This window comes from Apteryx rowi, unplaced genomic scaffold, assembly GCF_003343035.1.
Source record: "Apteryx rowi isolate R43461 unplaced genomic scaffold, aptRow1 scaffold_388, whole genome shotgun sequence".
In the NCBI taxonomy this organism is placed as follows: Eukaryota; Metazoa; Chordata; class Aves; order Apterygiformes; family Apterygidae; genus Apteryx; species Apteryx rowi.
This window is the reverse complement of record NW_020450396.1, coordinates 62,496-84,839: the sequence shown is the minus strand read 5'-3', so window position 1 is coordinate 84,839 and position 22,344 is coordinate 62,496. Positions and strand designations below refer to the sequence as shown.

General features: G+C 38.7%; 1 protein-coding gene across 1 annotated transcript in view; it reads left to right on the top strand.

Annotated features, from left to right (window-relative positions):
* Positions 1-22,344, top strand: part of CDK14 (cyclin dependent kinase 14) — a gene marked incomplete at its 3' end in the record, with an annotated part of 228,221 nt that overhangs the window by 159,651 nt on the left and 46,226 nt on the right. The window contains exon 8 of the mRNA XM_026074401.1: positions 10,064-10,187. Within this exon, the coding sequence (XP_025930186.1) occupies positions 10,064-10,187 (124 nt within the window). The remainder of the gene's footprint in view (positions 1-10,063; positions 10,188-22,344) is intronic.

Here is a 22,344-nt window from a genome sequence, read left to right as displayed (position 1 = left end):
GTTTCAGATAGGCTATTTACTGTTGCTTACATGTTTTAAATAAAGAGTAAGCAGAATGTTATCAGTATGTGAAAGTATAAAGAGGACTGTCTCAATTTGCAGTTGTAAGAGTCTTGGGACAGTGTGTTTAAGTAAACAAAAAAAATTGCTTCCTAAAGTATTAGGTTTAGCATTTTTAGCAGTGTGTATGCATACACATGTAATGACCAGAATTTTCCACTTCCTGTGCAGAGACCCAAGTCTTAGGAAAAACATCAGGCTTTAAACCTTTCAAAGAATTTGTATGTGAGGCTGAGATGTTATCTAATGTTGTTTTTAATATACATATCCTGAGAAGGTTAAACTGAGAATCCTGGTGACATACATCTGCTTAGGTACCTGTAACATCCTATTAGCTGGAAGGAAAATGGCGAAACATAGCTGTTCCCATCCCTAGATTCAAAACTCTAGATTCAAAACTAGATTCAAGCCCTGTTAGTTCCAAGTAAACAATATACAGCTTTGGTCATTAACAAGCCTGTATATCTACCCTTATTTATAATTATATATTAAAATATTGTGTATAGTATTATAATTGGGAATGAGGAGAGAAGAAGGTAAATAAATAAGTCTCTGTTTAGTAGGGACAACATCATTTTTTCTTGTGTCTGGTTTTAAAGATGTCTTTTTCAATTCTTCCATAACTGAAGGCAAGCAGTAAGTCTTAAGTGTATGGCCCCACATGTATGTTATACCTAATTCTGCTTCTGGTGGAATCTACTGCTACAGCCTTATACAGAGACTAAGTTGGGAGCTGTTTTGTAAGCGTATACCATGTGGAGCTTCCCAGGCTCCAAAATGTGGCTGTGGCAAGCTGAGGTGCAGGTCTTGCAGGTCCTGCTCTATCCTGTGCCGGACTTACTCCTGACTATCCCTATGCTGTTCCTCCTGGCCCAAAGTATTGGAATCTGTACTGTGAGCTTTCTCTCCTGCAGCTGTTGCTGCCTTTAGAGATAATTTATGATTCTTTGACTCCCGCTTGAAACATCTGGATTGCTTCCTACAGCAGAAACTACTGGTCACAGCAGCAAACTCTGCCAGAGATCTTTCGTGATGATATTCCTGCTGATTTGTGCTTCTTTTTGTCTGGTAGAGGGCCACATCTCCTAGCCATTTGACTTACCTTCTTGGTTCTCCTGAGCCTTCGTTTGCAGCTATCTGTAAATGGTTCTTGTTTTGTAAACTCATAATTTAATTTTTCAGTACCTTTTTTTTTTTCAGTATTTCAGGGTGTCCTGTGAAAATCTATCACACTTCCAAAACTGTATTCTTAACTTTTTTTAGCTTTTGAAATAATATCTCTATTTTAACTGTATTTTTACTCCATCTTATTACATTCCCAGTCACATTTTCTTTTTATCTGCAAGTAAAATTATCTCTCTGTTTTGCTGAGTTGTTTTTTTTTTTTCCATAGCTGAGTCCATTTTCTGCAACTCCTATTATTGGTAGAACAAGTGGAGCACAGGTTTGCATCCGTCATGCCTGTACTACTTGTTTACATTCCTATCTTAAAACTAAATATATTAATGAAAGCTGATTTGAATTCAAAAAGCATCTTTGACTAAATAAAAATACCACTTGTCTCTGTCCTAGAGTATCTCAATTAGTGCAACACCAGCCTGGGTGACAACAGGGTTGTCAAGCAGAAAACTAAAAACTGTCTCTGTCTTCTCAAATCACTCTCCAAAGCTTGCCTTCAGGCAAGTTGAAAGGCTCCTACCATCTACTGTGACCAGAGGGAGAAGGAACTTCTAGTTTGTTCTTTCTTTTTCCATCTAATATTGTCGCTCTGATTTCCTCTTCTCTGGGTGCCTCTTTTCTTCCCAGGGCCATAAAGTAATAAGGAGGAAGATGCCCCTCGCGTAGCCCTTTCCATGCAGGGAACAGGATTATTCAGCTTTCTCGCAGGAGCTGTCACGACTCCCACTCTTACCCCAGCCGAATTCTGATCCCTTCCTTGCTCCTACAATCTGTGAGATGCAGCAGTCTTCCGGGTACAATGTACTGCTATTTTTTGAAACAAAAACCCAAACAAACAAACCTTACCTTCACAACCTTTAAAAATATATTTTATCTTTGTTATGCAAAAGGTCTGAGTTGGGGGAAAATAGCTGTCTTGGCTGAGGTCACATGTCAGGTCTGTGGCTAAACACAGTGTGCAATTCTGGTATTAAGTTTCCTAGGCAGCACCATAATCTCTATAAAATTACAATCAAGTTGCAGCAAAAATATAACTAGTTTCAGCCTTCAAACTTACACAAAAATAGGTGAAAAGAAATGTGTAGCAGTGGATGGAAGAATAATAAATAGGAATTATTGAAACATAGAGGGGTGCTGTAACACTTCTGTGTATGTAAATGTGCAAGAAGAGATCAGTCAACAGTATGATAAGTTAAAAACTGCCCAGAGCCTTAAGAGATGCATTTTTGAACTATGACTAGCACATTAAACTGTTCATGAACAAAAATCCCAAATCAGATATGCTAAATATATTGAATGTATTAAAGCAAAGTTTTATTAGTGGCCTCCTAAACAAGACGAAGTGCAGGATAAATTGATGGTGTCTGATGTTATGAGAAACCTCAGGGTCATTCTGCCTCTTAATCACTTGCAGTATTCCCTTTTTTTTCCTCTATATATTGCTATATTGTGAACATTGTCCTTAACTAATGGTTTCAGTTTTTAAAGTAGTATCCATTCTTGACAGATGAATAAATTTGTTAATTTTCAAATTAGTCATTGAATGCCAATCTGAGTCAAAGCATTAGATGTCTCTTCTGTCATCTGATGTCTTTTGTAAACATAAATGTTTATAATTGAATACTGCTTTAAAATATTCTGAAGTACTGAGGATAGTGAAGCACTTAGAACATGGAAGGAGTTAGTTAAACCCTGTATCTGATCCTCATGAGGCTTATTGCATTGGAAGGGCAGCTGCTGAAACTTTGGTAATATCACAGCATTGCATAGTGTCTCTTGCTAAGCAGAAGCTCCATTGGTTATTAGTAATATATAAAAATGTATGCTCATTAGTAAAATATAACATATGGAAAATATGATTAAAATATTTTGGTTTTTATGTTACAGTTGTGTTATTAATGTACTCTGGAAAAAAACCCTGCTGGGCAATTGAGAAGGATGAATATTTCTTTCCCTTGTCCATTGCACAAGTTGTGTGTTGCAATCTGTTCAGGTGGCTGACAGGCAGCAGCAATCCATATGCATCCAGGATTTTGTAAACACTTCCAGTGGTACTTTCTTTGCCTAAATGGTGCCTAGTCTTACTCTTAACAGAAAATTCAGCCATCCCCCAGGCCCTCCCCATTGTACTTCTGTTTTCTTCCCCATCCTGTGGTTGTATAAGTTTCTATCATGTGGACAAAAGGCTTGTTTCCCCCTTCATGGGAGACCTGTGTTGAGTCGCATGACCTGTCCTGCACCCCTGGGTGACAAATACCTGATTATATGATACAGGAGAAGCTGAGGCAATGACACCTGAGTGCCTGTGTGACTAGTGGTGTCTGACCAAAAGATTGACTGCCATAGACTTAGATGCACAGGAGCTGGATGATTAAACCATGATAATATATCTGTTTATGATGAATTTTGATTTCATGCATCCAGATGAGAATATGCTTTGTTTCACTTACCATATTGACTTGTTGGAATTCAGCTAAAAACACACTTTTACTCTAAAGTGAGTACGTACTGTCGTGGTCCTTTTTATTTTATTGGCCATTACTTAGCATTAAGTTGGAAGCTAGTCAAACTAACGTCATGCTTTTGAAATATCTCTCCTACTCACTGAAATTAGTGATGCTGCTGATGTAGAGTTGAATTAAAAAAATTATATTTCAACAGATATGCTAAGCAGGAAGAGATGCTGTTTAATGTGGTTGAGAAGTTGCTGTTTTTCATTCCTCTTTCAGTGAACAAGCAGGTGTACAGCAGACAGAATAATGTTATGCCAAATTAAGGTTGTCTTTTACACAAGGCATTGAGAATTGATTATTTAAATTAGACTTTTTAGTTATCAGGCATTAAATATGGCATCAGCATTTCACTCTACTTTGTCAGTCTTGTCACTTAAAGTAATGATTTGATAATATGCACAACTGTGAACATTAAATGCAGAATTCTTTATCAGCATGTTCAAATTCATGCTAGAAGAATGTCACTTTTATATTTACTACAATGACAAATATGTGCAAACCCCTAACTGAAATACCCATGTGGATGTGTGCAATTTATTTTCTGTGTGATCCATACAGTTCAGCAAAACCAAGAAAATAGTGTAGGGATGAATAAAACACTTTTTCCAGTGTCTTTAAAATTGGTGAGGTTCCAGTTGTCACTCTGACCTAGTTCAGCATGGGAGTGAACTGATGCAAGTTAGAAGGGGAGTTTGAATTGAATTGAATTGATTTTACTTTTACCATTCAAAAGGAATCTGAAAGTCTTTCACCTCTTGAACATTAGCAGATGACTGTAACTGATCATAAGGGAGTGTCTTTACTCAGTTAATTAAGCACACCTTCCTCATTGCAAATGACTGTAGTAGTACCCAGAGGGGAGAGAAAATAATTAAAAGAACATACAAGAGAATAGAAGTCAGCTGATTAACACTTTCCATTCTCTTTTCTTTGCAGTTCTGCTACCAGTAAATGTAAAAATTTGTGGTTTTAGGACTTTCTTTTTTTTGGAAATTATATAGTCTTCATTCCCAGTGGGTGTATTGTTATGCATTCCTGTCTGAAATTGGCTTTGGTAAAACTCTGGGGTAAGGAATGCAGGAGCAAGCTATCAGCCTCTAAAAATGCTTTTCTAAGAAGAGTATTTTTAAAATTCTCTTTCTGAGAGAACTCAACTGGTTCTGGGGAGATCAGATAGGAGTAGCTTTTATTGAAGTAAGGCTTATTATGATTACAAAATTCATGCTGATTCAAATGGCTAATAATTTTTTATTCAGATAAGATCCTTTATTCCTAGGGATGCAAATTCTTGTCAAGTCAACACTTCGTTCCTGAAGTTTCTTCTTCTTACTATTTAAGCAAGAAGGTCTGCAAAGCTTTGACCTAAAAACTTCAGTATTTCCCTAAGACGCTGTTAGAAGTGAAAAGTTGCATTTTATATAATGGGTATTATCCTGGGTATGAGGAGGGCAAAAGAATGGCAAACTGATGGTGGTAAGAGATTGTGCTTGATCAGTTTTTGACACCCAGCAGAAGTCACACAGAGACATTTCTCATTGCTTCTGTGATAATACGTATTACCAGGTAGATTTTCTTTATGTTAATGGTTTAAAACAGGCATATCTAAAACTCTGAAACTGCCTAGGAAACCCAAACCTAACTGAGCATTGCATTCTGTTTTGCATATTTCCAAAGCTGCATGATTGTACTGTGTGATTTCTTACCTCTTGCCTTTGTAAATAGCTAATCATTCGCTGAGGGTGCCTGTAATATCCTCTGGATGATAGGAGAGGTAAATTTGTTGCAAGCATGAGGTGTCCTGGATTAGGTTTCTTTTACTGCTATTTTTAGATTTGATGACTTATTAAGACTGAATATGATACCAATTGATGCTGAATACACACAAGGGAATTCAAATGATTAAGTGATACCCTACTGGTGTGCTTTGTTACATACTAGAAGTGGGAACATTTGGGTTATCAGTGATGAGTGATGCTAAAGCTTGTGCAGTATTGTGTGGTTACTTTTTGAAAGTAACTGTGCTAATACAGCAATATGAGCTTGTTAAGGAACTGACATGTTAATCCAGTCTTGCTTTCAGCTCTATTCTGAACCACTGATGTGAACTCATGGCCCAGCTTAGCTCAGCTCCATTTGTGCGCTCTTGCTGTGGAGAGAGCAGAGCCAAGAGTTGGACTTTTGTGCATCTTCTATAGAAAAAAAGGTTCTGTGTAGTTTTCTACTTATGTATCTAGGGCCTGGTCATTTATTCCCCCAATAAAACGTGTGGTAAAGGGGCTCAAATGCAGGAAACCATTCAGAAATCCCTCTATGCCATCAAGGAAAGAAAGTTTCCTCACTTAGAACACACCCATACAGGGCTCACAGGGCTCATTAGTCTCTCCTCTTGGGCAGCATCCATATTGTCACTGGGGTCCTTGATGCCTCAGCAGAAGTGGTATGGAAAAGGTACATTTTCTGGAGAATCTCTCTGGGCATGTTGTGAATTTCCTTCTGCTTTTCACCTACCCCAGCATCCTTTGCCAGAAAATTTCTTTACCCTCTCTGGTAATGGAGAGCAATGATGTGAAGTCATCTGAGCACTTCTACACGTGATCACCCTCCTTTACCAGTAGACTAGTCAGAGTTGTCTGAACTTAAGTCAGAAAGCATTAACTCTTGCCAGTCGCACCCATCAGATGTGTTTTGCATGGCCTGTGCCAGTGTTTGGCTTTGATGAGCTCATTTAAGTAGGAAGAGCTCAGGATCCTGTGTGACATTCGGAGGCTGACAAGATAGCAAAGCATCCTGCTGCACACAAGCCATCCTGCAGCTGTTGAGTCAAATATACTGACAGTGCATGTAATGGTCTAGGTTGTGCACTAACCCAGACTCATGGAAAAACACCATGAACCAAGGCTGATAATCCAGATAGCTGGCAAGGCTCTCAGAAGGTTTAATTGGTTTAAACAGGCATTTGGTCAAATGTTGCATGTAGCTCATGTGGCTTGAAAGTCCATGTTCATTTGTTGTAGGTGCTAGCATTTTTGTGTCGTTGAGTGTTTTCTCTCATAAGTGTTAAGAACTGCTAATGTTCTTTTAATATCACAGTCCATAAACCCCAAATTAGCTTTGACCTGTGTGCATTTTTCTCACTGTGGCAGTGAGTGTTCTTTATTAGAATATTTTGTTCTGATTAAAGTGAAGGCTGCATAACTATTGGGGGGGGGGGGAAATGTGTTTTCTCATGGCTCTATTAAATAAGCAAGGCCTAAAACAAATATTCAGACTTTTTTGTCTAAATTAAAAGAATATTGAGCATCCTAATGCAAGATCAAGCATTGCTGAAAGCCTCACTACTATAGACTAATCTCATTTCTGTTTTCTCTCTTTCAACTTTCACCACAATGACTCTTGTCATCTTATGATTCATTCATTACCTCACCACCTGTGTCAAAATGGCCAAAACCTCAGTTCTTACTAATAAGCTATAAACTGTATACCCAACATGATGTAATAGTTTATTTATTACAGGTTATTTGACAATTACATAGCCTTGTTTATGATGATACAAATTTTAAAATTAATAACAGAAGCTCAAGAACTGTGAATTTCTTCTGTCTTCACAACCAACCCACTGAAGCCAGTATGGAGTTTGCCACTGAATCCTGTTAGAGTCATCCTCTAGTACACAGGGCTGTGGTCCTGTGGCCTGGGGAAAGCTGAACCGCTAGCAGACCTAGGAGGAAACAGTAGTTCAGTTGCTTGTTCACTGTCAGAAACACCACACAGAAGTACCAGGCTGAGGTTTCATTACTATCAGAATTGAGCAAGTTGGAGGAAGGAGCAAGTAATACCGGAGTATGACCATGATATGTAGGCCGATTTCAGATCAGATATGTGGATAAGAGGTAATGGTACTTCATCTAACATTAATTCCATGTCAAGGATTTCTGTCCTCATGAAGATAATGCAGAGAGTCTTGGAGGGGAGCAGAGAGGTTTCTCAGAGACAGCTTTCCTCAAAGACAGCTGAGGGCACTTGACTGTGAGAAGGCAAAGGTGGTTTCTGAGGCATCAGAAACAATTCCTCCTAGTTGATCTTTTATGAACTGTGGAAGAGTCAGAAATGGAGAGGCTGTTTTGCTGTACTCTTTCCAAACAGTCCCAAAGGGCCTCTTGTTGTTCAATGTTCTGTTGCCAGGCATTAGGTTCATATTTTCATTTAAGTCTTTTCTACATTTAATATTACCAAATTAAAACAAAGTTGAAGGGAAATGAGAAAACAACAAAAAATTGGCAAAGTTTGCCCCATAAAGAGTTCAGGGATGTTTTCCCCCTTCTTGTTCATGATCCTCTAATGAGGAAGTTATTGATATAGTATTTGTGAATGCGTTAATTGACTTTTGTGGAAATAGTCAGAACAACATATCGAGAAATTTGGAATAAAACTTCTAGTTTCCAAAGCCATGCTTTCAGAGCTAACATTTATTCTGTTTAGTTGTGATTTTTTTTTTCTTAGCACAATATGTAAAATCACTTGACTTGGCATTATAGCCAAATTAAAGCCCACATTAATGTTTTTTGAATTACAAGGACTAGAGTGCTGGCATATAACATGATGTTTTAAGTTTCTTTGCATACATAAAAATAATATTTGAGGTCAAATACCATTGTGTTAGTTTAGCAAACTGGCTATATTCCATACCTTTCTATTCAAAAAAATATTTGGAAGTCATTTAATGGCATTTAATTTATATTTTAAGGCTGTAATGAAAGGTATTGCTGCTTCCTGCCCTTAAAATAGTTTTGTGTACCATGAGTTCCATTTTAACCATAATTCAAAAAGGAATGTGCATGCTACTTATGACTTTCCTGCTATTCTTTCTTTTGTTTCTGTATTTTGCGCTTAGGTTTCCTCAGCACATTGTTAGACCCAGCCCTGGCAAGAAGGTGATTGATATGGCTCTTTGTGCCCTGCCTAAATAGTTAAACATACAGTGTATTGTGTCTGCACTTGGGGGAAAAATGAAATGCAATTAAATGCACTTCAACTTCAGTAATGTGACATTTCTGTTTCTTTCATCTCAGCCTTTATTCTCCTTTATAACCAGATTTCATAACCCCTTTTATAACATCTCTTCATTTCAACAGTCACTAAATAAATAAGAAGCTTGTGTTGCAGGTTAATTACAGATTCTGATGTGCCCAGGGTGACCTTTCCCAAATCTTTGGTGTGGATTCCCCAGCTTCCAGGAGAGCACAGTTTGCCATCTGTTGAACTGTGAGGCTCTGGGTCCATATCAGCTCTTGAATCTTCCATGTTTGGCATTGCAAAGGCTTGTTCAATTTCCATTTGGAAACCATAATATTTCTTAAAATATTTCAGGCAGTATGAAGGGTCTGTATACTAGGAGAGATCTTTCAAAACTACGTAGAAAACTCCTCTGAAATAGTTGTTCACCCTTTATATTGACAAAATCTGTAAGGCTAAAATTTACAGTCTTTTATGGCAGGTGCCTCTAAGGGCACAAGGGAATGATGGAGGGAAGATGAAAAGAGGAGGACTAAACATCTCTGTCATCTGTTTGTTTATAATAGTAAATTACAGAAATACACAACCTGAGTGCAAAGCTGTAGAGAAAGCATTTGTAGAGTACAGGGAAGGGTTAAAAGAAACATGGGGATGATTTAGGTTCCCATATAAATTTACCTTGCGGACTATTATAAGTAAATTTTGAAAGTCATCTTCGGGTTCAGTGTGAGTTATTATTTTTAATGAAAAATACATAAACCGCTCTCATATAAAACTTTGAGGGGGAAAAACCTATCATATTTGTACATTTCCGTGACCACACAGGCATTATTGGTATTATATTAATTTCTCCTTTGTTTTAGCTCTAGTGTCCCATCCCCCAGCCTTATCTCCCCATCCCTATCCAGCTTGTACTGTTGTTTCTTATAATTAGTGAAGATGCACATCTGTCTTCAGGCTACCACCTAATCTCTGAGGCCATATGGGTAAATGGACTATAATTATAATTTGGTAGAAATTGAGCCTTCTGCACTGGTTGTATTGCTCTTGTTCTGTTTAAAGCAGGCAAATTGAATGTATAATGTAGTAGGCTTGGAGACTGGGTTAGTTCTTGCAAAGTGCATATTTTTAGATTGAAATTTCATTGTGTTAAATTTGGGTGGGAATTATGCCAGTTTGGGAGGAATTCTGACACAGTGTTGCCGCAATATATAAGCACCCTGCATATTGTGAAGAAATCAGGTGTGGTTATATGCAAATTATTAACAGAGGTCATTTTTTGTCCCCCTCTTTTTCAGTTATTTTTATTTCAGTTGCTGCGAGGACTGTCTTACATCCACCAGCGTTACATTTTGCACAGGGACCTGAAACCACAGAATCTTCTGATCAGTGACACGGGGGAGTTAAAGCTGGCAGACTTTGGTAGGCAAGCAGTTAATTACAAGTCTCTTATAATGTTGTAGGAATGTCAGACAGATGGTTCCATTGATTTCTCTTCCCCTCACCCCGTTCCTTAGACACACCTTCATTGTAGATCATTGTAAATTTTTCTCCAGAGCGAAGAAGTTGTTTACGGTCAACAAAATGCTTCATTAAGGTAGAGGAAGTGGAAAATAAATACATACTCCAGCTCTCACTAGGAAGATAATGCTGAAAGTATTTCAGTTTTCTTTACCACAAGACCTCCAGAATTAGAATTCAGAACCTTTGAAAAACAAAATATTCAGACCTGAGGGAATACAGGATATATCAAGAGCACGATCACTTCTGTAAATAGCCTTAGGGTTATAGGGATCTAGAAGTAGGGTTAATTTTCATAAAATGCCCATTGACTGCAAGAAACTGAAAGAAATCAGAACATATATACTTTCTGAAGATTAAAAGAAACTAAGATCATCTGGACTGCTTTCAGTCTCCATTCTTAGTCCTTTATGAGGAAGCCTCATGTGAAGTATGAAGTCAGGGAAGATTGTCTGTGAAAGATTAGCTTTTTTTTTTTTTTTTTTTTTTTTTTTTTTTTTTTTTTTTTCCTTTTCTTTTTTCTTTTCTTTTTTTTTTTTTTTTTTTTTTTTTTTTTTTTTTTTTTTTTTTTTTTTTTTTTTTAGTACTTTCTAGTGGCTATACAGGAACAGTGCTGTTTCCCCTAAAAGGCATTGTGAATGCAGATGTGAAGAATGGTAATGTTTTTCTGTAGTGATTTTACAAAATGTTGTAGGAATTTCTTTCTTTCCTATAGGTCAACTTCTCAGATACTGACTTCAGCAGCACTCCTGACGTAAGCTGAAAATGTGACCTATCAGCTTCTTTGAGATGTCTGTTGTTTTTATGATTGCTATCCACATCGGGCTTCACATTTCATTCACCAACAGTAATGAGGAGCCTTGTGTGCTAATTGGCAATTTCACTGTTAATGTAGTAGTGGTTTTTGTCTTTTAATTAGCATTATTGTAATTAACAGCTCAGTATGTATTTGCTACGCTGGATAAAGGAACAGGAGTTCGGGTGGACACAGTCCACAACAACTTGATTGGCCTTTAGATTGTAAGGTGATTAAAGAAATAGCATAAAACCCAAGAATTATCTAATTTTACATGCCATTTTCTATTGCTATCTTTCAAAGCTTGGAAGATGCCACAAGTTTTTTAAAGAAATACTCAAAAAATGCTCTCCTGCATGATGTATTTTATTATGAAATTTCATTTCTTAACAATGTGAAACAGGAAAATTAAGTGTTTTTGTTTGCAGTGCGAAATGCATTAGTCTTTGGTGAAGCTTCTGTGCTGTTTGAAATGGCTAGTTTTGTTTAAGTGTATAAAATACTGTGTAGTTATCTGACTTCCAAGTATCCTCATTGTAAGTCCTTCAAGAGATTATAGTGATGGTGCTGTAGCTTTGGTTCATGCTGAAAACTACAGATGATCTTACAAACACTTTCGGTACATACAGTGTTTCGGACGGTGCCATCCTTCCTTTTGCTGCAGCTCTGTTGCCAGCATGCAGCTATTTTTAAGAAAAAATGAGAAAATCTATTAAAGAAGAATTAGTTTTTTTAAATATCTCACTTGAAAATAATTAGCTGTATTTTCCATTAAATATGAATATAGGAAGTCCATTGTAATTTCATCTCCACTTTTTAGTTGTTTCTATAATAGTAATCTCTTTAGGGTTAAAGCCCTATTTCATATGGCTTAGTAAATGTCTGTGACAATACTAACACTTGTCTAGGACTGCAAGGCATTGCCAGATACTACTAGAATCCAAATAAATAATAATTAAAGTCCTCTTTCGTTAGGTTTGTTGGTTAAACCTTGCTCCGTTTGTCGTATAACGGAGTTCTGCCTAAGCAGCCTGACAGATTTTATCTGTCAGAGTAACCAGCCTCAGTTCTTAATGTTTTACTATAATGTTTAGTGAAATCCCTGGAAAACCTATAAAAAAACAAGGGAAAATTAGAGATTTTAAAAAGCCACTGATTGTCAAATTCCACAGTAGCCAGCCCCTTTCTTGTGCAAGTTTCACCAGCCTCCCTTTCCTGGCTTGGGAGAGGGAGAGCATAAACTTTTCAGCAATGTTTTAAGAAAACAAACAAAAAACCTTTCACTGGCTCTGCTGAATGCCTTGCTGGAGATGTTTTGATCAGTGAAATTTCCATGTCAGACATGCAGTTGAACACTCTCCGGTTGTCTTGTCTAATGTTGCAGGTAGAAGAGAGAAAAGGGTGTGACATTGGTTTTCACTTTCTGTTTTCAGTCTGTTATAGGAGGAAACATTGAAAACAGTATTTCTGATTAAATTCTTGCTTTATTGCAGTACTAGGCTGAATATCCCATTGATATCAACAAAGACAAGATCTTCACAGCTTTGTGTTGGCAAGAATTTAAGGTTGGCCATAATGTATTCTTTTGAGATAGAGAATAGAGACATAAATAAAACCAAGAAGAAATACCCAATAATAGACATATGATTGTATAATATTGTGGAGAGGATTCTTCTTCCTGTAAGTTTGTCTTTCCCTAACAGACATCTGCATGATCTACTCTGATACGCTGAGAGAAGATTATATATGTCCGTTTTTTCAAGCTATATTTTCTTTCGTGGCTTGTGACCATGTAAAATTGAAAACCAGATGGGTTAAATTTCTCTTCTGAGAACCAAGATGAAAAATTAAAAATGATGAGGGTAAAGTCTGAAGGGTCATGACATCTTTCACTGGAGGCATGAGAAATGAGAACACCATGCACGCACGCACACATGCAGTTATTTATTTATTTAAATACTCTATTATTATAGCCCATCTTTCACCTTCCCGGTATGAAAGACTCTTTTAAACCAAAATGTAAAATACAGTCCTTTTGCTCTTTATATTTTTCTTCCACAAGTGACTAATAATCTATAATGTGCTTGGAGAGGAAGTTGATTTAAAATATATTTTTGATTTAATTACATTAGAAGCTCTGTGGACATTGGAGAGTTGGGTGTTTTGTTTTTAAATGCACTCAAGGCCGAATAGAACCTATTGAGAAATCAGTTTCTGTCAGAGGTAGGACTGAGTTTGCTAGCACAATAAATATAAAGTCTTAGAGTAAAGGCCTTCTGGTCTCTAAGGACAAGACCTTCAGATTTTGGTTTCATGAGTCTACAAAAAAATCAACAATGTGGCTGAAGTTTTTAATTTGGTGTCAGGTTTATTTAATCTCCTCAGTGTAAGGTATCAAATACTTAGAAGCAGGCTGTAGTAGATCCTAGTTCTTGTATAAACAAGGTAAAAGAAAAGCTATTCATGCCTGCTAGTGCATTGCACGGCAGCTGCAGTGGAATCTTTGCATAACCGTGAGCTCGGGTTTTGCTGTAGTCGAGTTCCCAGACAGACACTGCGCTGTGGGGGAGTGGCGGTGTTCAGATGAGCGGCAGTCTGCTTTGCTTTGCTGTTCTTTGTGCTATGGCTGCTATGGAATGAGCATTTATGAGAAGATTCAGCAGTCAAATGAAAAGGGAGAACAGAACACAGAGGCTTTATCAAAGTAAAAATTGATGAGGAATAAAAAACCCAGCTTTCTTGAGAAGATATAGTAGAGAAGACTACTTCCTGAATAATTATTGCTGTGAAAAATAGACCTTGAACTCCATTCCTGCGTTCTTTTTTTAATGTAATTAAAATTCCACAGGAAATTAAGGTATATTAGGAATTCTCTTTATGAAATCATTAAATGAGTGCAGGAATTAATTCTGATCCTGTGGTGTGAATTTAGCTAACAGCCTTTGGGTTTGTTTTTTTCCCCCTGTGTGTGTCTAAATGAATAGAGCCTTATGCTTGAGACTAGTTACCACACAGAAGCTAGGCTGGATAGCTGTTTCTTAGGCTTTGGTTAGCTATTTCTTCATTTTAACTTTTCCCTGCACTGTTTTCAGATGCATTGGTTTTGCCTTAACATTTTGGTGGCTTTGTGGGTGTTTGACTTAAAAAAAAAAAGAATCTTTGAGTTCAGGAAAGTCATTAAGCAGTTCTAAAAGCAGAATGTATGCTTCTAAAATAAACACATTTATCTTAACTGTAAACAGTGTCAAAAGGTTGTATAGCAGTGGATAGGAGTGTGAACTCAAAGATAGAACACTGTCTTTTTTTCAAGAGATGTGTGTGATCAGGTGTTAGTGATCTAAGTGAAACAGTAATCTAAGCAAATATGTGTTTTGTATTAACAGTCACTTAAGATCTTTGTTTTATTTGTGTATGAGCTACATATTATAACTGGTAATATGTGTGATTTCAGTGATCTCTTATTTTCAAAGTGTCACTGCAGGCTTCTAAGAAATATGTCCCAAAGACTACAGAAGCATGTATAGATGAGAACATCAGAGGAACAGACAGGCTCTGTCAGGCTTATTATCTTTGACTCTGCATGAAGGCTGATGCTTCTGAATGACCACAGGCAGAAGGGTCTGAGGGGTTGAAAGGGTTGGGATGATAGCAGCAGCTCTGGGAGGAGATTAAGGCACCTGGGAGGAGAAAGAGTTGGGGTGAAGGAGGCTACAGCAAAGGTTTGGGTGAGGGAGGAGGCAGGCAACAACACAGTGTTAAGGAGACAAAGCTAAGATGCTGGAGGAGCATGAGGGAGAGAAGCAGTTAATGGTTGTGCAGGCTGCTTAAAAAGATCAGAGATTACTGGAATGTTGTATTGTGGCTGTTAATGATTAGTTTTCATGTACTGGTTTAAAAATTTAAGCTTGGTTTTATACCTGTGTTTGGTATTGGGCTGACACTATACCCGCATTGACCTTCAAGGGAGCACAGATTTTGAACTCCAGATCTACCTTTCCCCCATCACTTTCTCTTAGATTGAATGTGCTTGTTGAATCGAATCTAATTTAAGTCTTACTCAATTAGATATTTGTATGGGAGTTTCTTATTGTGCTTGTTATTTTACCTGTGTTCCAAAATGCCAGATTTCAGGATTGTTAATTGATGTACTTAACTGTGTAGAAAAGCATCTGCACTGACCACCTGATTAATATCAGACTAGTTGTTTCATATTTTAGCTGTAGTCGTGTTTTGCAGCTGAAGTGCAAATACATGGGTAAGGAGTTGGTATTTCGTAGGGATATTTGTTACTTGGCAGTCCTAAGCTTGGGTAATTCTTCTAACAATTTAGTTGTGAACTGTAACTTCATTTGTGAATTGTAGGTGGGATCTTGTGAAAGCCAGCTCTGAAGGGCAAAGGAGCTCAAGAGGGCTGGCTCTCCTTAATTGCAACCTTCTCCAAGCACAAGAATGGTTCATCCTGATACCCAGGAAAATGGGCATACAAATCAGGTTGACTTGGCTGCACAGGGAACCCATGACTGAGTTCCCATGCAGAAAGGATATACATAGGAGATAGAATTGAGGACAAGCTACAAAGAAGAATTGTAAAAACATTGAGCACGCAGGGACGGTGTCAGGAAAGCCAAAGATCAGCCAGAGTTGAACCTAGCAAAGGATATCAGGGGAAACAAGAAGAGATTCTACTGTTACATTAGTTGTAAAAGAACAAGCAAGGAAAATGTGGGGCCCAGTGCTGAGTGGGGCAGGTGATTTGGTGGCACCAGACACACATGTAAGGCTGAGGTACTCAGTGACGACTTTGTCTTGGTCTTCACCTGTAAGAATCACACAGACCTTTGTTCATAGGGACGGGGTTTAGGGAGGAGAGAAGTGAGTGAAAGGTAGTGAAAGAGGATTGAGTCAGGGATCTTTTGAGAAATCTTGACCCATGACAGTTCGTGGGACCACACAGGAGGCCTCTGAGGGTAGTAGGAGAGCTGGCCTGATGTCATTGAGGCTGCTCACTATCATCTTTGAACAACCATGTAGATTGGGAGAGGTCCACAATGACTGGAGAAAGGTGAATGTTGCTGGCCTGATGTCATTGAGGCTGCTCACTATCATCTTTGAACAACCATGTAGATTGGGAGAGGTCCACAATGACTGGAGAAAGGTGAATGTTATACCCGTTTTCAAGAAGGGCAAGAAGGAAGATCTGGGGTACTGCAAGCTGGTCAACCTCAGTCCCTGGGAAAATTATGAGCAAGTCCTCTTAGAAGTCATTTCTGTGCTCCTGAAGAAGGTGATTGCCAGTATAGATTGACTCAGAGTAAATCATATTTGACCTGTCTGATTGCTTTCTGTAACTGAATGACTAGATCTGTGGATGTGGGGAGAGAAGTTGATGCTATATACCTTGACTATAACAAGGCTTTTGGCACAGACTCCTATAGCTTCTTTGTGTTCAAGTTGGGACATTATGGTCTAGTTCAGTAGACTTCCAGATGGGTGAGAGAGGTCTTGGGCACATGGTTAATGGTTTGTACTCTTCCTGGAGGCTGGTTACAAGTGGAGTTCCTCGGGGTGCTCAGATCTGTCCAGTTTAACAGTATCAGTGACTTGGAGGAGGAGATGAATTGCACCTTCGTCAACTTTGCGGATGACACCAAGTTGGAGGGATTCAGTTAATACGCTTGAAGATTGGGCTGTCATTCAAAGAGACTTAAAAAGGTTTGGAGGATTGGGCCCGCAGGAACCTAAGGACACTCAGCAAGGGCATGTACAAATTCCTGCTTTTGGGACTAACTCCTTGCAACAGTACAGGCTGGGGACTGACTGACTGGGTAGCACTGCTGCTGAAAAGTAGCAGTTTAACATGACCTCAGGTTAACATAAGTCAGCAGTGCATCCTGGCAGCAATGAAGACCAGCAGCCTACTGGGCTCTATCAACAGAATGGTAGCCTAAATCGAGGGAAGTGGTCTTTATTCCCCCCTTTTATATACCTTTACTCAGCACTTGTTAGACTGTGTGTGTAATACTGTTCCCAGTTTTGCTCCCTCTTCCTCCCCAAGTGCAAGAAAAATGTTACTAAGCTTGAGTGAATCCACCAAGAAGGACCCCCAGGATGACTGGGTATAGGAGCATGTGACTTGAGAGGAGAGGCTGAGGGAAATGGGCTTTTTTAGCTTGGGGAAGAGGAGGCTTCAGGGTCATAACAGTAGTCTCCCAGTAGCTAAGAGAAGGTTACCAAGAAGATGGAGACAAATAGCAGGAAGGTGCTCTTTATTGAGGTGAGCAGTGGGAGAAAGAGGGACAATGGTCATAAATTGAATCAGAAGATGCTGCAACTGGATGTAAGAAGGGAAATGTTCCCCAAGAGAATAGCTCAGCATTAGAAATAGCCCAGAGAGGGTGTGGAATCTCCATTTTCTTCGCTGACTGGACAGCCTGGTCTGAATTCAGGGTTGATCCTGATTTCAGCAGGTGGTTGGACTAGGTGAACTCCTGAGTTCTTTCCATCCTGAATGGCTCTGTCATTCAGTGTATTCAGTTCTTACATTAGTAAAAATAGTAACTTTTTTTTTTTTTTATGATTGGGTATTGACATTCAGGTTTAGGTTTGTGTATGCTGATATAAATCAAGGATTGGCTAATCAGCTATGTTTGCATCCACATTATCATATTTAATAAACTCCAGTTCAGAGTCCCTAAACAGCTGATTGCTAGAAGGTGAGTGAATATATCCCAGGAAGAATTAGTCTTTCTCTGCCTGGTTTCTTATTCTCTGTCCTAAAGCATTGACCAGCAGCCCAGCAGTCTGGCTCCACAGGATGATGTGGATGGGCTCTTAATCTGATCATAGTATGGTTGTTCTTACATATCCTTTAGTTAGAATGATATTGTGCTTTCTGGGTCCAAAAACTTACGCTTGTCATCAGAAGTTTTTATATAAAACAATTACAGAGCTTTTGGGGATAGGCATGTTGCCATCATCTGTTAATGTCTTAAAAAAATCCTCAGGGCTTGGGTGTATAAAACAGAAATACAAACTCGGCTAGCATGTGAGGGAGTGATAGGACTTCTGTGGCTGTGAAAAACTGGCCAAATTGTTTGTAGGGCTCTTGTCCTGTTTTATTGTGCATTAATCAACCTGTTGCTGAGAATCCTATTTCAGAGAGTTGCTTGTTGATGAAACTTCTCTGCAGCCACCTTTCCCGCTTGTCTTTTCCGCTAGGCCTGCAATATAGGTAAACTGTACAAGCTGTGTGAATGGGAAATTTGAAGATCTGTTTGGTCTGTATTTTGGATTGTGTACTTATATGAGTGCAAAGACCTGCTGTGTAGTCAATCTTTTGACTGGCATGTCATTCTTTTCCAGTGTGTACACTGACTTTCTCACTAGGCTGTGGCTCCAAGACACAGTGTATGGCTATGACTGTTCAGGCACGTTGGGGGCAGGAATGCAAAACACAGTTTCAAAGTATGAAATGGCAGGTCTAGGAGGTTGACTACAATTTGCAAGGATAGGAAAATTTGCCGATTGATGTTATGAGTTTTTATTACTATTATTATTTTTTAGTTTAAAGAGAAAGCTCCTCTTCCCCACGCTGACGATTGTTAGTTTTCAGTCTTTTAAGCAGTCTTCAAACTGTAGTTGTGCCACAGAGAATTCTAGTGTTGCAAGATGAATGAGAAAGAGCATCAGGAACTTAATGTTTTAGTGTTTGTCCCTGCAGTCAGAAGAGCTGCCCTTTCTTTCTCATCTGCAGGAGCAGGATTTGGAGAGAAAAACAGCATGAAAATCTTTATGGAAATTCCTTTGCATTACTTTCCCAAATAAGACTTACCTGAAGCTTTTTATTTCAGCTTTTTGTTGACTTTTGGGATCTCCTTGGAAGTGCGAGGAGCTGCAGGAGGTCTGCATCATGGTGGAAATCTTGGCTTAAGCTTTCAGAGTTGTGTTAATATAAAACCCTATGATGTAATAAAAGAAAGTATCAAATAAGTATGATTGAACCTTGCGTCCTTTTAGATACATAGGCTGATTAATAATGGATAACAGAAACAAAGAGATTTGAGGTTTGTAATAAAGAGAATTATACACAGTGGAGTTGCAATTTAAAACTGCTACTGAGTATTTAAGAGGATGTTTCTATGAATTTTCATGCAGCTTTTACTGTGGGGAGCATGTTGGAAATATGTCATGAGGGACTAAGCTATCACTGTATGGTTTACTGTTAAAATGATCAAAGCTTTGTTGTTAACTTGAAAAAATTAATTCTTTTTTTACAGTAAGAATCCCCAAAGGAATTTCTTTATAATGTACCATATATGATCCATATAAAAGGTTGGTTAACATGAAAGATTGGTTGCATGGATAACTGGTATGTTTGTGTAAATGGTCCACGGAGTATCAATTCTTGAAGATACTGGTATAAGGAGTTGTCATGGTGCCTGCAAAGCTGGTATGTTCTGAGTGATGCTTACTGAAGTTGTTTGCAAAATTCCTCAAAGGGCGTATCTCTGCTTATGTAGGTCAGCTACCTATAATCTTCCTTTAAGCTAGCTTGAGGAGCGGTAGGCTGGGTAGCTGCAGCAGCATGGTTTTCAGGGTGAGCTGTAAGAGCTGCCTGGAAACTTGAGTCAGTTGTGAGGCAGCTAACCCACAGCGAGCTCCAGGCTGCTTGAGGAACGGGCTGTATCAGGACTGGAGAAATCATAAGCTGTTTGGATTTTTGTTGTTAAAGGCTGCTAATGCTGATCATAAAGGAGATCAATGTACTCCCAAGCGCAGGTCCAGAGACCCCTCTAACACCCGGTCTGAATTGAGCAGAGAGTGAAAAAGGAATTTCTTTCCCAAATTCCAGTGAAAGATTGCTGCTTCCCCAGGTGTAGCTCAATGTCCTCTAATAATAGCCTTTGAAGTCTCAAGAATTCATTCTCATGCTTCCAAGGCTGGTCAGAAATAGGATTCTTTGAGGTCTTGATTTGTATTAAATATGAAGAAATGAAGATGACTTCAGTGGCAATGTTATGAGGAAGGTGAAAAGAGGAAGTAGGAACCCGGAAAGTGAAACTCCAAATGCTGAAAAATGAGTTAGCTTGTAGGTTTTTATAAAATACATTTATTTCTGTAATTAACTGTAAATACAGCATTTTTTTGTTGAGAGCAAAGCTGAGAATGCTGTTAGAGGCCTGGAGCGGCAGAGCAGATTGTGTGCATGTGTCCTGGCGTAACCTTGAATGCACACTACCAAGTAAGTGAAAAATACCCCTGTGGTCTCCATTGCTTTCTAGAGCCAGATTAAGCCAAAGCTCAGGAGCTAAGCTGGTAGCTAGGTAGGGGACCTTCAAATCATTTATCTTGGAGAAAGGGTTAAAGTTGTGGGCTGTGAAAGCTGTGGGTACTGTGGGCTCAGAAAGCCTTGACAGGTTGCTATATTAGTTACTTGCTTTCCCAGGGCGACAGCCTTTCTTTTCCTCCCTCAGGTCTTCTTACTTTCAAATAGTTTGACTGCTGACAGGAAGTAGCCACAGCCACCTCCTTCCCCTCCCCTTCAAGAAGCAAGGGCTTCACATGCTGTTCTTGTGACCTTCTCTCATCTTGCCCAGAAGAGATTTGTGGTGGAGAGGGAGAGGAGGTGTGTAGGTGGCAGGAAAATGTCAAGTGACAGCAATGCAAAGGGGTAGATTTGATTTCTGGCATTTGGGCTGATGAAGCCTTTTATGCGTTGTTTTAGACATGAAGTTGTAAAAGTATCTGTGGTCTAGTGCCATTGCAGATGCTTCTTACTTCTCCTATCTATTTGGATTGTCATTCCCATCATGAACCTCAGTCTAATTTGCTTCAGAGAGCTGATGGTTTTACTGAGATATTAGACAAATCATCAAAAATGAAAAACTGGCATTGTGAGAATTGATGCAGGAAGAATTTGTTATGGGCAGAAATAGGGTTGTAGCCTGTGGGAAAAGAAAGAGAGATTTGACAGAGATTTACTATCTGGAGACAGCTCTTTGCAAAAACTGTGAGGTTCTGTTTTGTTCAACTAAGATTTTAACTTCTCTCTACTAATAGGAAATACAGTGTAGGGCCATATACTGAATTTTTGTCCATGTTAGTCTTCACTGATTGCTTTTTAACAAATGAAATTAAAATTCTTGAAAAATACTGGTCTTTTCAACTATTAGTAAAATAGATTTTGTAACTTATGCAGTTCCCACTGGGAAGCACTCAGAGTTGACCTGACTCTGTGGGGTTACTGGCTGATGGGGAAAATAAAACTTCCTGTTGAAAAAGCACATAGAAAGCTTTCTTTGCCAATAAGGAGCTGGAGATTGGTGTGACTCACTAAATAGGTCCCCTGTTAAAAGTATCTCAGAATACTTAGGGTTCAATCCAGCTTCCCATTGTTATGAGGTAGTTATACTGGGCCTTTAAATAGGAGCAAAGCATCTTAATTATCCATTAAGGGAAATAAAGGAAGTTGGTTATGACACTCTTAAAACAACTGTGATGAAAAATCTGTTTGTGTTTTGCACTTAGAGAGAAGCTGGAAGTTAGATGTCATCTACAATGCAGCTAGCTCAGTGCTGACTGTGATCTTGTGTTATTACCACAGTCGTGATTTTTGCATTGTCTTGCATTCCCCACCTAAGTGTGAACCAGGCTGTTTTGGGAGGATTGCACAAAAACATGGAGAATTGTGATTCCCCTCTTTGTACAAGACAGGCAAATCCAACAAAATGAATTTGTAGATTTATTTAAAATCTGGGAAGTAGTGACAACCGTTTTTTTACTGCAAAAAGCCATACTCAGTCCCGTGATCTTGTTCTTCTATCAGTTATTTTATGAGAACAGCATTTCCTCTTCCTACACATCTTGCTTCTCTTATAACCTTAGTCTGCAGCCTTTTAACTACTGTGGCTACAAAACCCTGTATTTAAAATACTGCACTTTCTTCAAGACTTTGTTGTTCTGAGGCTTCCTGGGGTGTTTCTGATGTGGCAGTTGTTGCAGGGGGAGGTCAGTGAGGAAATGTGGTAGTCACTATAGTGGTGGCATTTTAAAAGGAATGAGGAAGGAGATCCAAAGTGTGACTTTGTGGCCTAAAATGTCTCTTCCATGCCGCCCGCCCCCTCCCCTTTCTTTTTCTATTTAGGAATTAACTGAGAAACACCTTAATGTTCTGTGTTGCCAATCCTCCTCCTGTTTTCCGAAATGTAATATGTAGCATGATATGTTCAGATGTGCTGAGCGAGTGCAACCACACTACCTTCA